The 16,122-nt window shown below is 43.2% G+C and overlaps 1 protein-coding gene and 1 long non-coding RNA gene across 2 annotated transcripts in view; one reads left to right on the top strand and one right to left on the bottom strand.

Moving 5' to 3' along the window:
- DNAH12 (dynein axonemal heavy chain 12) overlaps window positions 1-16,122 on the bottom strand; it is an 86,620-nt gene that overhangs the window by 66,577 nt on the left and 3,921 nt on the right. The window contains 14 exon segments of the mRNA XM_075574834.1: window positions 550-793; window positions 1,974-2,167; window positions 5,072-5,206; window positions 5,495-5,620; window positions 5,985-6,120; window positions 6,499-6,677; window positions 7,696-7,787; window positions 7,996-8,152; window positions 8,542-8,730; window positions 9,852-10,047; window positions 11,361-11,519; window positions 12,309-12,384; window positions 13,813-14,002; window positions 15,809-15,835. Coding sequence (XP_075430949.1) covers window positions 550-793; window positions 1,974-2,167; window positions 5,072-5,206; window positions 5,495-5,620; window positions 5,985-6,120; window positions 6,499-6,677; window positions 7,696-7,787; window positions 7,996-8,152; window positions 8,542-8,730; window positions 9,852-10,047; window positions 11,361-11,519; window positions 12,309-12,384; window positions 13,813-14,002; window positions 15,809-15,835 — 2,100 coding nt within the window.
- On the top strand, window positions 4,225-14,150 carry LOC142468353 (uncharacterized). The gene is made up of 4 exons (XR_012788640.1): window positions 4,225-4,362; window positions 11,770-11,949; window positions 12,794-13,007; window positions 13,842-14,150. It is a non-coding gene; the product is annotated as an uncharacterized LOC142468353 (long non-coding RNA).

The raw sequence follows: 16,122 nt of genomic DNA, 5'->3' as shown, positions 1-16,122 counted from the left end.
TCATCTGAGATCTGACTCCAAAAGACTGTTCATGGTCCCACGGTTCAGCAAAGTATCCGGCTGCTCCTCCTTTTCTTACCGTGCACCCCAAAACTGGAACAACCTACCGGAGACTCTCACGTCTAAGTTCTTTCAAAACTAAAGCCGTCTCACATTTTATTCTGATTTGTAACTGTTACATATGCATATAACATATATTATCTCTTACTGTGCGTGCACTGTCTTGTATATAATTCATAACCCTGCTCACTTAATGTAACTATGTATTTGTAACCATGTATCTGTCATCTTAACTCTGTGCCCAGGACATACATGAAAACGAGAGGTAACTCTCAATGTATTACTTCCTGGTAAAACATTTTATAAATAAAAATTATTTTCCAGCACGGGGAAGCAGTTTCACAGCACCTTGAATAAGAACCTACGTTGTATAATAGCCTAAAGGGGAATAAAGACAGGGCTACAATTATCCAATTTGCTTGCCTACTGCGTTCAAAGCCAAAAAGCCACGTTGACTATGTCACCAAAAATGTCAACTTTTTGCAATACCTTAAACACTTTGATCTGCTCCATGATGGATGAGGACATTTGAGCCGTACGGTTTTCTTTCTCCTCATCTTCCAACTTCTCTTCTGTGAGGGTGCTGTGCTGTGATGCCTTCTTCTTTTCTTGTGCTACCTTCTTCTGCTTCTGCTCGAATAATTTCCCCATCTTGTACACCTCTCGGAAGAAGTCATCTACATCCGCTTCCATGCTTTCTCCATTCAGGTCGAGGAAGGCTCCATCCATCCACCTGGAAGTGAAAGCATAGAGCACCGGTGGGAGACTGCCATATATATCTTCTATAAAACTTTAAATAAGTGAAGGGGTAGTACCACACTGCAGCAAACGTGTTTTTTTGTTGTTTGTTTTTTAACCAACTTATCAGGGTAGATGGTTTTCTTAGCAAGATTCAATTACCTTTAACCCTTTGAGTGCCCCCAACACGTCAAAAAGGGCCGGCCCTGGGGTTTACAGGGTACGCCTTGTGAGAAATGCTCGTTTTCTAGAGGGAAATCGTGTTCACCGCGGAATGCGTTTGGAACGGAACCTTCACTTTTGTTCACGTCCTGGGGGGAGGGGGCCTTGCCCACGACCACGTAATCAATACAAGCGTTCACATGCTTGAGTGCTAGAAGACTGGTGGTACGTGGGTGCAGCCCGTCTTCCAGGACCCTCAAAGAGTTAAAGTAAAAGTTGTGCATTTCCCTTTTCTTGGGGTCTGTATAATTCCAACCATATCTGGTACACCTCGTTCACTCCCTTTATGCTTTTGCCTAAAGAAGGCAGCATGATAACAAATCAACACACGGAAACACATGTAGAATAACAATTTGCCTGAACATACAACATTTTACAAACAGTTTTATCACAACAGATTAGGTAAAAATCCGAAGCATTGTATTTCTCTAAAGATATTAAATATGTATATACTTGTCTGATTTAAACAAATTGTATCAGTTACCTACATTTAACCTATTAAACATGCTACTCACATTAGTTCCCTTTGGTACTAAGAGACATCATAGCAAGTGCAAACCAAGCAGCTAAAGTGAAGGGACAGCAGAGAATAGAATTAGAATATAATTAACCCCTCTGCTGCCAGAGGGGAAGGTAAGACATTGCAAACCAATGGGTTGTAGGCTCCTTTGGCGATGAAGGAATTAGACTGGTACTAATAATAATTACAAGCCATGCATGGAAGGAGAAACAGAAGCCAGGTGCAGTTTTCATTATGAACAGGCACTTTATGGAGGCTGCTTATAATAAGGACTAACGATACACAATGACATAATCACACAACATTGCAAACATGTGACTGAGCTGAACATACAATAAATACCCAGAGTACACAGCACAGCCAATACTGGTTTAGGTTAACCCATTGGCTGCTGAGCAACAAGACATTGAGTCCCAACAACAACATCCCGTACCTCTTCTCAGTCCGTTGCCACTTATAAATAAGAGCAAAGATTTTCTGATACGGTTCAATGTTGACTTTCAGATAATCCAGCTCTGGGTATATGGTCAGGTCCCATTTATATAGAGCTTCTTCATTATTAATATAAGTCATCGACTCCTCTGCATCCGTTATACGCTTCTGTACTGTCCTCACGTCTGACACATACTGAAAATATATATATTATGAATACCAACTTTGTCAGTTAAGGGGGTCTCAACTCCAGTCCTCAAGCCCCCGAACAGGTCAGGTTTTAAGGATATCCCGGGACTGATTGAGCCACCTGTGCTGAAGCAGCAATATACTGAAATCCTGACCTTTTGGGGGGGATTTGAAGACTGGAGTTGAGAACCCCTGCATTACAGTGAAAAAACATTTGGCACATGCTTTATTGCTGATTAAAAATTGTACATTTGATCTTGCCACTTTCTGAAATATTATTTCCCCCCCCAAAAATGTTTTATTGTATAGTGCTGACCGTGTACATAGCATTTTTGCAGACACGGCTCCCTGCCCCGTAGAGCTTACAATCTAGTTTTTGGTTCCTGAAGCACAGGGAGATAAAGAGACTTACCCAAAGTCACAAGGAGCTGACACCGCATTGTGTTGTGGAGGGACCATGATATATATATATATATATATATATATATATATATATATCTTTGTAAGAAGCAGTACGGTTTCCACTTTTAAAGGTGCTTTATGATGATCTATTAGTACTATACTGGGCAAATCCCCCCGAGGTTCACCGCGGATTTGCGTTTCAGGCCATATTCCAACCTTAACACCTACAAAGTTCCACATCTACTCCCTGTGACAGTGGGATTGATACCCTCTACCATTCAATATGCAGTTTTGTCCTCCAGTGCAACTACAACACATATCACTGCGAAATGCTCAAAGAACTAGATTGGTCGTCACTCGAGTGTAGGCGCAAAGTTCATCTTTCCTGTCTTGCCTTCAATTACTTTCTGGGCAAGCTACCTGCCTATCTGAACAAGCTCCTCACCCCTACCACATGCAGCACCTATCACCTGAGATCTGACTCGAAGAGGCTGTTCATGGTCCCAAGGTTCAGCAAAGTATCCGGCCACTCCTCCTTCTCTTACCGTGCACCCCAAAACTGGAACAGTCTACCGGAGACTCTCACAGCTGCCACCAGTCTAAGTTCTTTCAAAACTAAAGCTGTCTCAAATTTTAACCTGGTTTGTAACTGTTACATACGCCTATAACATATACTACCTCTTAATGTGCATGCAATGTCTTGTATATAATGTATAACCCTGCTCACTTAATGTAACTATGTATTTGTAACCATGTACTTGTCATGATAACTCTACACCCAGGAAATACGTGAAAACGAGAGGTAACTCTCAATGTATTACAGTACTTCCTGGTAAAACATTTTATAAATAAATAAATAAATTTCAGAGACAAATCTGAAACCTAAAGAACCTAAATATATTAGAGTCCATTCACTAGAAGGAACTGGGGCTGAGACAGCTCAGAATCTGATAGCGGTCACTGGAAGTTAGTCTAACTGACTGCAAGTATTTAAACGTGTTTCTCTGTCTCTGTTCTGTTTCTGGTCACGCCAAAACAAAAAAAATGAATATATCCACCTCACAGCTTAGTACATGTGTATCGGGAACATTAGGGGTGTCTTTTTCTCCCATGCTTTACTGTACTTAAAGATGTACTGTCGTAGTAATAACACAATGCAGAAGGTGTAAATGCGTTCATGTTGTGTACAGGTTTCAGAAGAAACCACAGAACTAGCTGATATTTACCACAATAAGAAACTTCCATACCATTTAAATGTACATGTTAAACCTGTAGGAATAGGCCCTTTGTGCTGTATTGTCTCTCATATGGTACGATGTGGTGATGCTCAATAAACGCAGCGTGGGCTTGTAAAACAGTACTGCCCAATTTTCCATTTTATTTAAATGTACTTGAACTGGGGTCCCCCAAGAGCTGAACTGGGGTCCCCCGACCGCCAGGTACCCAAGATCCAGTATTTGTAGTTTTTGTGGCGGTGTGAGACAAAAAATAAATAAATATAAATATATATATATATATCTTAATATATAAAATCGAATGGTTGGTACTAGCTGCGGTGAATCTGATTGGTCCTCAGCCTCTGGCCAATCAGATTGGTGGCTCTATGACGTCACCCGGCTCTATGACGTCACCCAACTCTCTCTCCCCCTCTCCCTCCCACCCACCGGCTCCCGGACGGAGGGGAAGCACGGCCCTCCTGCCCCAGCCGCCATCACTCACTTCCCTCCCTCCCCGGCGGGGGGACAGGCAGTGGGCAGGCAGCCTCCAGAAGGACCCCCTTCCTACTGCAGCTGCCCCCGGTAAGATGGCAGCGCACAGCGGACAGGCGGGGGGTGGTATTCAGTCAGGAGAGAGGGGCGGGGGGGGGGAGTCAGGAGAGATGGGGGGAGAGGGAGTCAGGAGAGAGGGGGGGAGAGGGAGTCAGGAGAGAGGGGGGGGGAGAGAGGGAGTCAGGAGAGAGGGGGGGAGAGAGGGAGTCAGGAGAGAGAGGGGGGGGGGGAGTCAGGAGAGAAGGGGGGGAAGCCTGAACAGCTGTGAAGAGGGGGGAAGGGAGTTGAGAGGGAGGATGGGAGAGGCAGAACATTACATCACGGGCGACGCCGGGTATATCAGCTAGTATATATATATATATATACACATATATATATATATATATATATATATATATATATATATGTACAAATATGGGCTCAACTTCACCAATAGAAAGTCACAACTTCATCCACTGATGAAGTAGCCGCTTTGTACTGTCTGCCAGAGCTAGGCTGCCCGATTGTGTCCTCAGGGCAAGTATTCCGTTCTGGTGGAGAAAAAAAAGTTATAACTCAAGAATCAGGGGGTCTCAGGGGTCAGGGTAGACAATAGAACATCTCCGTGGGACACCCCCCATTCAGGTTGGTGGCTTAACTCATTTGTGGCAAGTAAATATTGAAAGATACCTCAATTAACTACAACGCTTGAAGCCTACGGCCCTAAACAGTCCGAAAGTACCGAGGATATTTTTCCCACCTGCTGCATCATGTCCATTTCAGAACATTCAGCAAACTCTTCCATCCGACGAGTAAGTTTCTCCAACTCCAGCATCAGCTTCTCCCTTTTCGCCAGTAACTCACTTTCCCCTTTACGTTTGGCTTCTTCAATCAGCTGTTATTGAACAGAAGCCGCGTGTTATTACAGAAACGCCAAATGATCACTTCGTGAGCATTTCTTTATGAACTGCAGCTACATTTATTCGTGCAGCCTATCTAAAATGCCATTTAGCAAACCCCTGCTAATCATTCATTTTATTCAATTCCTTTTCTGCAGTAGCAGATTGCAAAATATCTTATGAACACAATTTTCTGTAACAAAGAATAGCCAATATGAAACAGAAGCGCGTGGTAATACCGCCTTCCAGTGTACGGTAAGCATGCGAAACCCTTTTTTCTTTACCTCATCGTTTTTATTAAACACCGGGTTTATCCTTTGGGGCCACAGTAGTACCGTTGAATTCAGGGCCAGATCTTCAGGGCCAAATATATAAACATCTAACAGATAGTTCATTCTGCGCTGGGATTCCTGTAAAAAGTGATTATTAGTTAACTTAACAGATCATCCACGTCCTACTGGGAGAAATAAACAGAGACTTTTAATTAGCTGCTATCACTTTGATTTACAATGACCACCTCGAAATGATGCAAAGTGGTATGAATTTGTATGCACATTATATGTATGTGACTCTATAGTAGGGGTAGCCAACTCCAGTTCTCAAGGGCCACCAACAGACCAGGGATATCCTGAATACCTGACCTGTTAGTAGCTCTTGATGACTGGAGTTGGCTGCCCCTGCTCTATAGGAAAGCGAATTATCCAGCTGTTTTGTTTGATCCTAAAACGGCACAACTGGAAGGGCCAGCTAAAGCAAACGACGCAGATTACTTACTTTGATCCGTGCTTTAAGCTCCACAAGACGTTTAGTCTTAGCTTGTTCAATGTAGGCAATCACCTCCATCATATCCTCTGTGGTTTCAGGGGCCTTTAATGCACGTTCTTTCATCATCTCAAACTCATTGCAGACCCTACAACACATTGAGGCACTTTCATGTGCAGCATGGCAGAAGATGACGTCTTGCTTACAGTACTGGAGAGATAACTTTAGAAAAGGGCTACCCGAGTGATTCGTCACATCTGTGCGGGATGTAACTGTAACTGCTGGATAAACGCATTGAGTTCCAGGAGATGCATTGATTCCGGAGGAAACTAGATAATATTTTGGATAGGAATACTTTTGCTGAACAGCATGACAGCCACGCACAGACATGATGTGTGATCTTTGCAGATCTTACAGCTGTCTTCCAATGATGCTATAGCACTAATTAACTTAATTATAGCCTGTGACATACAAGTAAAGAAAACATAGACCATACCACACAAGAGAGGTTACAAACTCTACTCACTTTGTGTTCTCGTGCCTGTGATCTGTGACCAGTCGGTCCAATAATATATTTGCAAAGCTTTTCGCCTTATCAGCCAAACCCTGCTTCAGATCATCGCAATCCAATTGTACCATTAAAAAGTGGGCCTGCGATGGTAAACTCATGATGTCCTTAGCGAGGTTGTGAAACTGTTCTACAAACTGCAAGAGAACGTCAACAGGATAAGGTGACCTACAAATCCAACTGTCTTTTATTACGTACAGTACAATGCGTACATCTTCCTTTCACTGTCTGGTACATTACAGATGGAAAAGGTAGTGGGAAGTAGCTTTGGAAAACAGGTGGCACTGTGTGCAAAGTGTGAGCTCCGAATAGATGTATTAGATACACACAAGACGTCTTCTCTCTTTAAAGAATACAGATGTATCCAGACTTACTGTCCCCAGCGCCGCGGACAAATAGGCAAAAGTCTGCGGCGCCCGGGAGAGGGTCTGCGGTGATCGCGCTACAGAGGCGGTCCATGCTTCTGAATGGGACCCACCGCAGCGATAATCCTTCAGTGCCGCGACCACCGTGGTAACGAAGATGTTACGTTTGGCTGCATCTCTATCTTATTAAGAGGCCTCTGGAAATATACAGAACAATGAAGGCTGACGATTTTCTTTACTTACGGTTAATGTGAGCTCTGGTGTTTATCCCATCATTTACCAATACTTTACTGCTTTTCCATGTATCAACTGTGCTTTTGGTACACAGACTACCTCTAACAGGGGTGGGCCACTCCGGTCCTCAAGGGGCATCAACAGGTCAGGTTTCAGGATATCCCTGCTTCAGCACAGGTGGCTCAATCAGTGGCTCAGTCAAAGACAGATCCACTGATTGAGCTTCCTGTGCTGAAGAAGGGATATCCGTAAACCCTGATCTGTTAGTGCCCCTTGAGGACTGGAGTTGACCAGTCAACAACTGAGCCACTGATTGAGCCACCTGTGCTGACGCAGGGATATCCTGAAAAACCTAACCTATTGGTGGCCCTTGAGGAGTGGAGTTGCCCACCCCTGCCATTATAGCTTTACCCTCTGCTGCAACATCCCTTTCACTTTAGAATATGACTCCCTCTATATTAGTGCAATGAAGGTATTTACAATCCTTATCATCTCCTTCCTGTCTTCCAGAGTATATATATATACTGCCCCTTAACACTTTGTTATTTATACTTACTGCTGTATATGCATCGAAGCTGTGCTCTTCGGCAAGAAACTTCTTCACCTGTGCGTTGGCTGTACCGTCCACAAGCCAGCTGAAGCTTTCCACTACAAAATAATGATAACATGACCCCTTATGTACAAGAAAACAAGCCGGGCCATCTATTATTATTCTATTTTATTGGCATGGCGCCCACCTGTTCCCCAGTGCAGTACAATGAGGGAGAGGACAATAACATTGTATAACAATAGGAGGGAGGCCTCTTCTCCTAGGAGCTTACAATCTATTCGTTGTATTTAGTACATTCCGGCTTACCATAGGTTTCATAATGCATCCGTGGCTCTTCCAAATTACGCTTGACTGCAGCTCTGAGAGCCGAAAAGGCCCACTGGAGTATATGATCGGACAGTTTAGGGTTGATAGTTTGAACTGTATTGCTGCCAGAAAGCCACGACTGTACTGTCTGAACATTCTGGGTGGAAAAAAAACATAACTTTTCAATATCTTAAAAAAAAATGTAATATAGCCTAGTGTCTAGTGTTGTGGAGATGTCTGCGGATATATAGTTCTTGCATAGAATCCCATAAACTATACATGGGGGTGTACATCATTTTTAGCACCTCCTGTAATTATTATTAGATATGTATATACTTTGAATCCATAAAGACATGCTCCAAATTCCTATATATATATATATACACACACACACATATATATATAAATATATATATATAATCTCACAAGTGTGAGATTTTTCCCGACTAAAGCCTTTCATTAAACCTTAAAAAACCTGAAAGGGCCGTGAATGGATTTCCCCAAAGGCCCTGTCCCGGCAGTGGGTTTGAGAGGTGTAATGGGTACCTGCAGTGTTTGTGATATCCTGGTCACTATGAATAGAACAACTTCTTCTAGATCTTGAAAAGTGGGATAAAATTCCATTTTCTCATCATCAAAAGTCAGCTCCATCTTGAACAAAGGCAGCTGCTGGGTGTTACTGGCATCGAAGAGCTTCACGAAAGCCTCCACGGTTCTCTTCAACACTTCTTTCAACTGCTCAGCATCATGAAAGAAGGAACGCAGGGGAATAATGGGATGGAGGAGGAGCAGGTCTGAGACTAAAGTTCGGTTCCCTGGGTTAGCAGTAATATCTCCTTGTCTTATTGGGCACCTCATTTTATTTCTCATGCGCCAATTGTAAGCGCTTTCATTCAAGGCTTCGTTCAGTATTGTCCTTGTAATATTTGACTGTACTATGCATCGCATGGCATACACTTACCCAGCCATATACATACCTGCTCTCGCCCGTGCCTCTCTGCCACCTCTTCCCCTGCTAATTGTGTTAATACTGACTAACCTTTAAAACTCGCCTCACAAATCAGACATCCCAATAGTCTGCACCCATGGCTACTGTCCCACAGTCACTTGTACCAACCATTGTGGCCAAGCACTGCCATCTACAGCACTTATTCCCTCACCTGCTATCTCTGTAAGTCTCCCATCATACCACTTAGATTGTAAGCTCTTCGGGGCAGGGATTTCCTTTCCTATTGTCTGATTTTGCTGCGCTTATTGTATTATTATAATTCCCTGTACTATATTCTTTGTGAGGCGCTGAGTACACTTTTGGTGCTATGTAAATACAGATATACATACTTACACTTACAGAAAAATAAAGATGTATTTGTATTATTGGCTTTTAGAATTCAGTTTGCAGGAGAAAAAAAAAAGTGGTTCTGTTATATTTTGTGTTAACACTTTCACAATGCCAGGAGATCCCGGTTTGACATTCAAAATGCTGGTAAAGTTTAGAAACAAAGAAGGCCAACGGAAATGTTTATATCAAATGTGACTTTATTTTGGCCAACATATGTTTCCTGGATGCAAGGAAATGGCCAGTGTAACTCTTTACAGATGTCAATGGCATACTTATTAAAAGAACAGAATATATGCTCATACTCTGCTGTTCTGAAGCTATATAGGTCTGCTTAATGTTTGAATGTGTTCCACTGCTTCTTGATTACATTATATGAGACACATGAATACATGGGACGTTGGACTTCTGCAAATTTGGTTCACAGATGTTTTAATATTTATTTTTCAGGCTTCAGGACTCTGACCTGTCACTTTGCTAATGAAAAGTAAGCTAGGTTTTCCCAGACACAAGCTCTTACCTGATTTGACATGAGTGTTGATACACAACTATAGAAGGCGTCCATCTTCTCTGATTTTATGCACTGTAGGGCAGCCTTGTTAGTGAAAAGATTGACAACTTTTGGGTACCATGTATTAAGTAACTTCTCTTCCATTTTTGTGCAAGCCAAAGAGACACTGTTCTTAAATGATTCACATTCCATCGGACCTTTAGATCTGTAGCAACATAGAACAGAGAACACATGTACTGATTTAAAAAGTATTGTTATGAAATGTAGTATGTGGCTTATTTAAGGAATATAGTGAATAAATAGGAGAAAGGAGCTCTGGGTTGCAAAAGAAGGAGCCAAACGAATGTAACACATACAGATGTAGTAAGCCTATGTGTCTTCCATGCCCCTGCCACCCGCGGTCACCGCACCAAACAATTAAAGCTATGAGGGGGACATCACATTCAGAAGCATGGACACCCCCAGCGATCGCGGCAGACACTACAGTGCCGCAGCATACTTTCACTTGTTTGTCAGCGGCGCCAGTAAGTCTTGCTACATCTGTACAGATGTGGCAGACTTCATTGTTCCCCCACAGAAAAAACAGAGACCGAGATAACGCAGAATATCACTCCGTTTCCTGAAGATTCACTGGGGGTGTCGATGCAGAATTTCCCAACATGCCCCACCCTATTCCAACAAAGCCTGCTACATCCGTGTCTTTTATTACAACCCACAGACGCACAACAACTTTTATTACAACCCACAGACGCACAACAACTTTTATTACAACCCACAGACGCACAACAACAACAGAGTTGTCTATAAATAAACTCATGCATTTTTAAATCAACACGACATACCCAAATCATGAAATCTCCGTAAACCAGGGGTGTGCAACTCCAGTCCTCAAGGGCCACCAACAGGTCAGATTTTCAGGATATCCCTGCTTCAGAACAGGTGGCTCAATCAGTGGCTCAATCATTGGCTGAGCCACCTGTGCTGAAGCAGGGATATCCTTAAATCCTGGCCTGTTAGTGGCCCTTGAGGACTGGAGTTTGCCACCTCTGACCTACTCCCTACAAAGCTTATATTTATGGATATGATAACAAGTCTTAGTGAACGGAGGAATTAACATCTAACCTGCTTCAGGAGGACTGGAAGATTGATTGAAACTGAAAGGCAGCCATTTAGTGAACCCTGGGAAGAAGGATCTTTACTGCTGATCGATCACAGGAGAACGTATTGATCGGCAGCTTAGTTAATTAATTTTCAATAACGGTAATCAAAGGCTATATATATATATATATATATATATATATATATATATATATATATATATATATAGTCTTGCTGACTAAAACTTCACATAAGAATATGTTCCATTATTTGTACCCTTTCCTGCTGAAAAGTTCAATTAAATATGTCCCAAGACTCAATTTGCAGGAACAAATAGTTTAACTTGAATATATAGCATATTATGTGGACAACTTGATAGTTCCCGTGACCACTGCTTAGAATTACAGCTAACAACTTTACCTGTATCCAGAGAGATCAACAATTAGCAGTTTGGAAAAGGTAACGTAACCCAGATCCAGCATGGTGTTGGGGGCGGGGTGAAGGATGTGCAGGTTTCCACGGATCTCGTTCCGTGCTTTGACAAAACTCTGATGCCACGGTTTGGAGAAATCCAGACCCCTAAAAAAAAACATCAAGCTACAGTATAAACAAACTGCACGCGTGCAGCGTTCTGCATTGCAAGACACTTGAGTTGCATGCATTCCACTGATAGAAATATTTCTGTTGGGAAATGTTTGTGACTTGTAATTATTATATAGCTTCTTTAAATCTTGCTTGCTTTCTGAGTACTAAAGATGCTTTTCTATTGTTTTCTCCCTTAATTAATATAAAGTACTTCATTCATTCTCTTAACCATTCCCTTTCCTAGGTTAACATGGGAAATGGCTCAAATGAACTGCAATGGGCACATCCCAAGCCTAATGTTAATATCCCTGAGACAGCACATGTCAGAATAATGGTTAATCCTGCTAAGGTGGATGGGCTGCTTTCACTCCTCAAATGCCAGAGGGACATCTGATAGGATGACATCGTAGATAGTATCGGAGAGGTAATAAAAACAGCGACATGGTAGTGACAATGCTGTTATGGACAAGAAATTACTGTCTCACACTTGGGCTGCGCGAGCAAATGCGTGGCGTCACACTCGCCTGTTGCTGGAGCGTTTACATGGCCTGTTGGATTGCGCGATGGGGGGTGTGCCGATGTCGTACTGGAAGGTGTTCCCGTGACGTTGCGTGACCCGGCCGTCGTGAGGCAAAATCAAATTTATTTGATTTTTTGCGCGCTGCACGCCCTATCACACACGCAGTCTATTGCCCGTGATCATTGCCTTAATGCATTGTGACCGCGCGGTCACGCTAACCCATGGACGCGGCCTTACAGACAGGGTGTTCTTTAAATACTCACAGAGGTGACTCGGGTAACGGGGCAGATTCTTCTCCTGCTAGTCCTCTGACCTCCGGTTTCCCCAGAGCACTCCTCACTGGAGCCATTCATCGCATAAGAAGAGTCGAAGACAAATCATATTACAAACACGACATGCAACAAATGCGCACGTTCCCGTCGGTAATCAATTCCTGAAAACAATCCATTTGTCCCTTTGGGCCAGCGCTGCGGCCGCAGTCCTGCATGTTCAGCAGCATGGGCAGAGTGCAGAAAATGCGGCGGAAGCTTTGGGGGTCATTTCACAGCCTTGCATATTTTCTGGCTCTCAGGAGCACCTCAAACATAATACGTGGAGACACAGTGAGCCCATATTTACTCAGCGGTGCTATCCCAGAGACACTTGTGATGCCATAATGGGAACGGGCAATGTGTTTTTATGGCGCTGTAAAGCGCGTTATGGTATAGCACTGCTTAGTTATTTCTCCCGTTATGTCTATTCACAATAGATTCCAAAAAGGAAGCACATAGAGGAGCTGCAAAAGGTTCCCACTGGCTCCTTAACTGACCCAACAGAACACACCATAAGTGGGGCTGTGGTATCATTTTTAAGCCATCTGTGAGAAAGTAAAAGGCAAAAAAAAAAATGAGCCCTCTGTCAATTGATTTTATTGTGCATATAGCACACGGAGGAGCGAATCCGCAAAAGCGTGTGAGGAGCGGGTATGATACCTTCTATTGGACCAACAAGTAGTTGATACAGTATGTCACAAGTTTTCCAACCTCTCGGGTCCCTCATCGGGTGTGGCAGAAATACAGAAACACAATGTGATATACAGTGTATATAAGAGGGATGCAAGGACCAACACGTGAAACACATGACAGGACCAACACGTGAAACACATGACAGGACCAACACGTGAAACACATGAAACACATGACAGGACCAACACGTGAAACACGACAGTACCAAAACGTGAAACACATGACAGGACCAACACGTGAAACACATGATAGGACCAACACGTGAAACACATGACAGGACCAACACGGGAAACACATGACAGGACCAACACGGGAAACACATGACAGGACCAACACGGGAAACACATGACAGGACCAACACGGGAAACACATGACAGGACCAACACGGGAAACACATGACAGGACCAACACGGGAAACACATGACAGGACCAACACGGGAAACACATGACAGGACCAACACGTGAAACACATGACAGGACCAACACGGGAAATACATGACAGGACCAACACGGGAAACACATAACAGGACCAACACGCGAAAAACATGAAAGGACCAACATGGCTACCCACCCTTCTTTGCTTACAAAAGGGTGCCACACTTTTCAAATGAATGGGAGTGAAGGCGTGCTAAAGCGTGGCACCCTTTTGTGGATCTGGGCCCGAGGGGGTCATTCTATATCCTCTGAAGTGGCGGATAGGGAGGAAAATGTGGACAGATTTAATATTCACTCATCATGTTTAGAAATGCGTGATAAAACTCACCCATGTATCTTTTCATGCTTTTTTCAAAGTCTATAGTGATTTCCTCAAAGAGATCTTTAATCAGAGCTTCTTGGGCCTTGCCCTCCTTCAAGGACGGGGGTATCAGTGAGAGCATTGAGGTTAACCAGTGCTTTTGGATTGGCACCACTGGTCTGCTCTCTACGCACTTCTTCATAAACAAATAGTTCGTCTGAAACAACAACGCAGATTTTCTTAAAAATATGGGAATTTGTATGATTGCCAAGCAACGCTTCATCCACTGTGGGCTGATCAGATCACTAGGAAAAAAGCAAAGAAGCGCACCAAGGTGGAAGAACATGTATTCACAAATACAATAAAAGTGCAAGCTGTAACTTACATATAAGTATCAGTTAGTAGTCCAGTAGAAAATAAACAGTCAGGGCTCTGTTTTCATCACCGGTCTGCTTCAAGGTCTGGAGGTGGGTCCTGGGTTAGTATGTGTCCGTCCCGCGCGCTGGGACACACTGACACTACAGTGTTCCTGTACCGCTTCCGGGTGTTGCGTCTCGCCGCGTCACTTGTATCTAGCAGTCCTCCCCGTTGTCACACCTCCGTATACCTCCCAACAAGGCTAACTATGTGTACTGAGTATACAGAGCTTTCCCAGCAGCCAGCTTACAGAGTGCCCGTTTGAGACTAGGCTAATTCCGCTATGCGTTTCACACACTAATGTGCTTCATCAGGCATGCAAATGATCACTCTGTTTATTATGTCCCATTTATAGCTATGTTTCCCTTTTGTACCATTGTATTTTGCAGTCCAATGTCATACAGTGCAAAATAGACCACAATCAATTACAGAATATCCCTAATCAGGGCCGCCAACAGAAACCCTGGTGCCCAGGACAAATTAAAAGAGCCGCCTACCACGGAATTTTTTTTTTTTTTTACCGCAACTTTTACTTAACTGTTTTCTTCTTATTGTAATACGGAAAAAAAACATAACAATCCAATCTGTTTATTACACCCCCCCAATACATATAAAAATATACCCGCACCCCCCCAATACATATAAAAATATACCCACACCCCCCCAATACATATAAAAATACATCCCCACCCCCCCAATACAGATAAAACTATACCCGCACCCCCCAATACATATAAAAATATACCCACACACCCCCAATACATATAAAAATACATCCCCACCCCCCCAATACATATAAAACTATACCCGCACCCCCCCAATACATATAAAAATACATCCCCACCCCCCCAATACATATAAAACTATACCCGCACCCCCCAATACATATAAAAATACATCCCCACCCCCCAATACATATAAAAATATACCCGAACCCCCCAATACATATAAAACTATACCCGCACCCCCCCAATACATATAAAAATACATCCCCACCCCCTAATACATATAAAACTATACCCGCACCCCCCAATACATATAAAAATACATCCCCACCCCCACAATACATATAAAACTATACCCGCACCCCCCCAATACATATAAAAATACATCCCCACCCCCCAATACATATAAAAATATACCCGAACCCCCCAATACATATAAAAATACACCTCAACCCCCTGACGCCCGCCGGAAGTTTAGCCCAGCTGACTTCCGGCGCTAACGTCAGAGAGACCTGCCGCAGGGTGCCCGGCAGCGGTTTTTTTATGATACGGCACGGCCGCGCAGGGGCCCGGACGGCCGGGCCCCTTGACTCACCAGGCCCGGGATGCCAACCCCGGCACACCCCCCCCTGTTGGCGGCCCTGTCCCTAATTATACTACTCATTAACGTGTTATAAATGTTCTGCCTTTGGGCTCTACGATTAGTGACAAACCAGCATATTGGAAAGTATACAAAGGAAAGTGAGTGGGGTAAAGAGGGGGTTTATTTCCTGAATATCTCCCTCTCAGGTGTATTCTGAATAATGGGGAAAGTAAGAAATGCCACTGCACTAGCGACGGGCCACAGTGGTACTTTGAAAAAAAAATGCTGTAATACTCACTCTGAGTTTTCTTTGTTCGCTGTTCATCTGGTGGATAAAAAAATAGTAACTTGGTTATAGGAACTGAAGAAGCCACGTGAAAATGTTATATTCATTCTGAGTATTTCTGACCAATCACAATTATTCATTTCTTTAAAGGGCTTCACATGCTTAAAACTCCCAATTTTGTTTATGATACAAAAGATGAAGCTTTTTTGCTAAAACAGTAATATGAACAAGTGTTGAAAAGACGCAAATTGAACATTTGAAATGGATGCGTGTCATCTGTTTCCTTAGAAAAATAACCATACACAAACCCTTGGATCCTGTTTTGT

The sequence above is a fragment of the Ascaphus truei genome, chromosome 17 (assembly GCF_040206685.1).
Source record: "Ascaphus truei isolate aAscTru1 chromosome 17, aAscTru1.hap1, whole genome shotgun sequence".
In the NCBI taxonomy this organism is placed as follows: Eukaryota; Metazoa; Chordata; class Amphibia; order Anura; family Ascaphidae; genus Ascaphus; species Ascaphus truei.
This window is presented reverse-complemented; position numbering and strand designations above follow the sequence as displayed.